The 5,806-nt window shown below is 61.3% G+C and overlaps 1 protein-coding gene across 1 annotated transcript in view; it reads left to right on the top strand.

Annotated features, from left to right (window-relative positions):
- NCLN (nicalin) overlaps window positions 1–5,806 on the top strand; it is a 29,363-nt gene that overhangs the window by 11,953 nt on the left and 11,604 nt on the right. The window contains exons 9-11 of the mRNA XM_008593176.1: window positions 3–62; window positions 3,812–3,892; window positions 5,546–5,649. Coding sequence (XP_008591398.1) covers window positions 3–62; window positions 3,812–3,892; window positions 5,546–5,649 — 245 coding nt within the window. The remainder of the gene's footprint in view (window positions 1–2; window positions 63–3,811; window positions 3,893–5,545; window positions 5,650–5,806) is intronic.

Below are 5,806 nucleotides of genomic sequence, written 5' to 3'. Positions count from 1 at the left end.
AGATGGTCACCAGTGGAGTCCAGAGCAAGGCCGTGAGCGACTGGCTCATCACCAGCGTGGAGGTGAGTGTCCGCCCCGCTGACTGCTTTGGACCCGCTTCTGTCCCCTGACCTGCCCAGTCCCCGCAGCTCAGCCCCACGCCCAGCCAGGCCGCCTGCGCCTCCCCGACAGCAGGCCGGCTGCCTCACCACCGGTGCCCACTAGAGGGAGCTCCTGGCAGGGAGATGGATGGAACCATCCGCCTGCTTTGCAAAGCGCTCAGTGCGGCCGGGCCAGGAAGCCACTGCAGAGTGGTTGGGCCCCTGCCTGCTGCCCTGGCCGCCTCCTGCCTCCTGTCGCTGGCCAGGCCACACACCTTGCTGCCAGCTCATCCCACCCCAGGGCCTTTGCCCGGCCGTCCCCTCCTCACAGGAAGCTCTCCCTCCAGGCCCTGGAGTGGCTGCCCCTTCTTGTCATGTAATGCTTAGATGCGTTGTCCCCACAGACACTTCCGTGGCCACCCCATCGCCCCGTTGTCGGGAGCTCAGCCGAGCTGGGAGAGAGCACTGAGCTGCCAGGTGTCGAAGTGGCTGATCGAAGCTACAGGGCGGGAGTGAAAGGGTTAAGCCAAATCCCTTACTGCTGTGGTGTGAGCACCTTAAAGACAGAGAAGGTGGCTCAGGTGCCTCAGGGTCTCCCTGCTAGGGAGGGCACATGAGCAAAAAGCACCTGCAATTTTATGGACCTGGGGTGGCGGAGGGCTCAGGGCAGGAACATCCTGGCTACTGAGTCAGGGTGGGGAAAGCGTGCTATGGTCCCCTCCTCCCTAGCCCCACAAGGAGGCCTTGGCCCCAGTCCCCAGATAGAGAGACTGAGGATTCAAATACACCAGTGCATCCAGTCAGGACCAAGCTCTCTACCACAGCCCACTCCAGAGGCCACGGCGCATGTCACTGGACACCAGGTGTGGCCTGCAGGAGCAGCTTCCCCCAAGTGCCAGCCAGGCAGAGCCTTGGTAGTTGCCCCTGGTCAGGCCTGAAGAATCACACACGGGTTTTACCCAGGAGGTGAACCCCCCACAGCACGCTGGATCTGTCACCAGCTTGAGTTTATCCACTGTCATTGTCACCGTATACAATGGTCAGAACTCCTGACCTGCAACCATGTTCACCCTGGCCTCTTCCGTGTCCTCAGATCCCCACCCAGTGCCTGGCACACAGTGGCCCTCAGCACTTGTAGCTGACCACGGTGCCCCCCACCCGCCCTGTGCTGGAGCAGGTGTCACCGTCAGTGTTCATCAGGCTTCTGGAGCCACATCCTCGGTGGCTCAGGGCACAGGGAACAGGCTGCTCTGCCGCCCCCTGGCGTCAGCACACAGGCTCCGTTCCCAGCTGCCTTCCCCTCCAGGGCTGAGTGCCTCTGTGCTGGAGCGCTGTTTAGAGCAGTTCAGAATCCTGTGGTTTGGGGTGAGTGCTCTTTAAGCCCCTGCTGTGCAGGAGGCAGTGGGGAGCTAGGTGCCACCCCTTCCTTGCAGAGCTCACTTCCAGCTGGGGGAGGTCAGAGGATGAGGAGCAGCACGTGGAGTGACGCAGGAGGAGGACTTGCTGGGGAGGTCCCTGCCCGGTGGGATGTCCCTGCCAAGAGGCCTGAGACCTGGCAAGGGGGCAGCAAGGAGGGATCGTGATGCAGAGATCGGGTGGACGAGGCAGGGCAGGTGGTCGGCAGAGCGGATGGGCCCAACTGAGGAGGAGGGAAGCCGGCTGCAGTGTTAGAAAGTAAGTTAAATAAGGTGAATGAGCTTAGGGTAAAGGACCGTCATTTAGAGCCGCACAAGGGATCACAGAGTTTGGGCATAGGAGCCGCACTGGATGGAGTCCTTCTCTGTCCGGCTCCCGCGGACCAGGGTGAACCACAGGTCGTCCAGTTTGCTGTGGTTGAGAGCAGGTGTGGTCCATGAGGGCCTGTTAGCCCCCTGTCGCCATTTAGGGGTCTGTTGTGACCTGCCAGCCCTGCCTTTGGTTCTAGAAGCTTCTGCGTTACAGAGTGCCCTCTGCCATCCTCCTCACTCATGGGGCTGGGGGGCAGGGCAGGGCAGGGAGGAGGCAGAAGCCACTGGGTTGGGCCCGCTTCTCGTGGGAGGAGGCCAAGGCCACGGGGTCAGGGGTCAGGCAGCTCATGCATGGTCACGTGCCAGGATCCGCACCCACGTCTGACTCCCCAGGCTTTGCCCCTCTTGCAGGCAGCTTGCTGTGGATGGCAGCCAGGGAGTGCAGGTCCCCAGCAGCCTCCTCCAGCAGGACAGGGCCTTGGGTGTAGGCAAGGGAGCCCCAGGAGTCCGACAAGGGGTGTGGCCCCCGCTCCTGCCGAGCTTGCGGCCTGTGGCTGTGTGCCGCAGGGACCAGCTCTGCGAATGGCCTCGGGCAGGGCGTGCCTGGTATCTCTGCACCCAGGCACCCAAGGGCAGTGCTCCAGACAGGAGAAGAGGAGGCCATGGAGTGTTGAAGGAGCGTCTGTCCCATCAGTTATCCCATTTGACTGTAGTGTGGGCCCGTGCAGCAGGTCCTGTTGACAGTGGCAGTTTATATGTGATGAGACCCAGGGCCTGGCCTGCGTCACCCAGCATGGCGTGGGTGTGGGCCCTGGATCCCATGGGGCTCTTCAACTCCTGTCCTTGTGACTGTGCCATTTCTCCCCATGACCATTCTCCTGGCTTCTGGACTTTGAGCTCAGCCTTCAAAGTATGGGCTTGATTTCCAAGTGGAAAAGCAACTTGGCTAGGCCAGGAGTCAGCCACATGTGGCCCTCCACCTGCTTCTCTACATAAAGTTTCCTTGCACATGGCTTCACCTGTACATGCACCTCTTGCGCATGGCAGCTGTGCTGAGTGGTCGCGACAGACGGTCTGGCTCCCACACTGGAAATACTCCCTCTCTGGCCCTTTATGGGAAGTTTATTGGTCCCCCAGCTAGAGCAGAATAGGGTGGGCACAGACCTTGGAGGGCCCAAGTGCTGGGGTGAGGGGCCTGATCTCTTTCCTACAGGAAAGTTGTTTTCATCACACCTCCCCCCTCTTTTGTTAACACTTTGTGGGTAGAGCAGGGGGCCCAGGTGGGTTCCTCCCTGGCATCCACCTCTTCCCTGGGGGAGTTCCCTGGGGCTCCCAGAGTCTGCAGCAAGAGCTTCACGTGGGGATCTGGTGCCCCGGAAGGTGTCAGAACAAGGGCAGTCCTGGCTCCATGTGGCCCCTACAGGAGGGGTCTTCCAGACCCACACTCGGGTCACTCCCTGCTCTCTCTTCCCACCGAGTGGGAACCAGGAGTGGCAAGGCCTGGGGGCAGCCCATGGTCTGGCTCCCACACTGGAAATACTCCCTCTCTGGCCCTTTATGGGAAGTTTATTGGTCCCCCAGCTAGAGCAGAATAGGGTGGGCACAGACCTTGGAGGGCCCAAGTGCTGGGGTGAGGGGCCTGATCTCTTTCCTACAGGAAAGTTGTTTTCATCACACCTCCCCCCTCTTTTGTTAACACTTTGTGGGTAGAGCAGGGGGCCCGGGTGGGTTCCTCCCTGGCATCCACCTCTTCCCTGGGGGAGTTCCCTGGGGCTCCCAGAGTCTGCAGCAAGAGCTTCACATGGGGATCTGGTGCCCCGGAAGGTGTCAGAACAAGGGCAGTCCTGGCTCCATGTGGCCCCTGCAGGAGGGGTCTTCCAGGCCCACACTCGGGTCACTCCCTGCTCTCTCTTCCCACCGAGTGGGAACCAGGAGTGGCAAGGCCTGGGAGCAGCCCGGGCAGCCTCAGGCCCTGCTGGCCGTTCACAGGCTATGTCTCCACAGGGGCGGCTGACGGGGCTGGGTGGAGAGGACCTTCCCACCATCGTCATCGTGGCCCACTACGATGCCTTCGGAGTGGCCCCGGTATGTATGCGTGTGCCCCACGGGGCCAGACCCCATCTCAGTTCAGTCTGCAGATGCATCCACAGTGAGGACCCTTGACCCGCTTTCTCAGGTCCCGTGAGGACCCCCTGGGTGGCTGTCATCTCATGTCACTGACATGGAGGCTGAGCTACACGGGGGGTCTCTTGGCTAGGGTCCCACGGCAAATAGCTGGCCAGGCCAGCAATGGATCCCAGTGTGCCTGTGTCGGGGTCCCAGGCCCACCCCAGATGTGGAGATCCACGAGCAGGGGCGCTCCTAGGACTCAGCTCAGTTTCCCCCCGGCTGTGGCTTATTACAGGGAAAGGACACAGAGCAGACTCAGCACAGGGAAAAGGCGCGTGGGGTAGACTCGGGTGTCGGGGGTGGGGGTGTTCAGGTTCAGCTTCCAGAATCCTCCCCCAGGGGCGTCGCACAGGACGAATCCCGAGCAAAACGTGTGAGGTGTCGTCCCAGGGAAGCCCGCAGAGACCCAGGACCCAGGAGTCTTATGGGGGCGGGTCACACACCCCCCTGCCTGGCAGGTGCGAGATTCCAGACTCCTGAAAGAAGGCGGGGTTGAGCTTAAACCACACTGTGTGCATGGACAGTGTCGGCCCAGGAGCCCCTCCTGCCAGACAGGGTGGGCCCCGAGGTCCAGGTTCCCCACAGCAGGCAGCACCGGCCTCGTGGCCACTGTTCTGAATGCACAGCTTGGGGCCCGCAGGGCCGCCTCTGTTCTGCAGAGCGCCAGGTACAGTGAGGTCGGGGCTCGAGCCGGAGTGTAAATCAGCATGTCCTGCTTCCGTCCTCCTGAAAATCTTGCTTTGAAAAAGTCAGCTAGACCAAGCCCCTGACCGTGCCGTGGACGGGTAAGAGGGACAAGCTTACAGTGAACACTTCAGTGACGTTTGTTTAGTACATTCACAAGGCTGTACAACCACCACCCACTCTAGTTCCAGAACATTCTATTATCCAAAAGGTAGCCCATCAGAAGTCACTCCCCACCCCTTTCCCCAGCCCCCGGCAACCACGAATCCACTTTCTGCCTCCGTGGATTGGCCTGTTCTGGACATTTCCTATAAATTGAGTGACACTCTGTATGGCCTTTTGTGTCTGGCATCTTCTACTAAGCACGAGGCTCCCCCATGAATTTTGATGCCACCGTTACACCCCTTTGTACACTGTGACCTTGCGACAGTCCCAAGCCATCGCAGGATCCAGTTATCTCCCTACGAATCATCATCACCCCATTGAGAATGTTACTCTAAGACACGGTGGGGACTGAGGCGTCAGGCTGGAGGGATGACTGGGCCCCCACAGCCAGGGGCGCGAGGGTGGAGGAGCTGGTCCTGCAGGTGGCCCCTTGCAGAGGCTGGCACTGGGGGGACACTGCCCTTGGTGACCGCATCCACCTGCTGGGTGCTCAGCTCCAGGCTCTGGGCAGAGTCGCTGTGAGTGAGGGACCAGCCCTGCAGACCAGGGGTTCGAGCAGAGGAGGGGAGCGATCCCAGCCATGCCCTGGACGAGTTCTGGAGGCGAGATGGGGGAGGGAGTTCAGAGTTGACCACAGCCACCGTCAGGGACAGCAGGTCTTGGGGGGGCGGGATGCAGCACACAGGCGTGACAGCCGGCCCTGTGTCTCCCATCCTGCAGTGGCTGTCACTTGGCGCAGACTCCAACGGGAGCGGCGTCTCCGTGCTGCTGGAGCTGGCCCGCCTCTTCTCCAGGCTGTACACCTACAAGCGCACCCACGCCGCGTGAGTGTCACCGTGCGGCGGGGGCCACGGGCAGCGCGGCACCAGCACGGTTATACCTGTTCTCTTTAGAGCGAGGGCCCCAGGGGGTTCTGACCCCAGGAGTCAGGGAGTCTGTCAAGGGCTAGCAACGTGCTAAGCCTGCCACCAAGCTCCCCAG

This window comes from Galeopterus variegatus, unplaced genomic scaffold, assembly GCF_000696425.1.
Source record: "Galeopterus variegatus unplaced genomic scaffold, G_variegatus-3.0.2 Scaffold8828, whole genome shotgun sequence".
Classification (NCBI taxonomy): Eukaryota; Metazoa; Chordata; class Mammalia; order Dermoptera; family Cynocephalidae; genus Galeopterus; species Galeopterus variegatus.
This window is presented reverse-complemented; position numbering and strand designations above follow the sequence as displayed.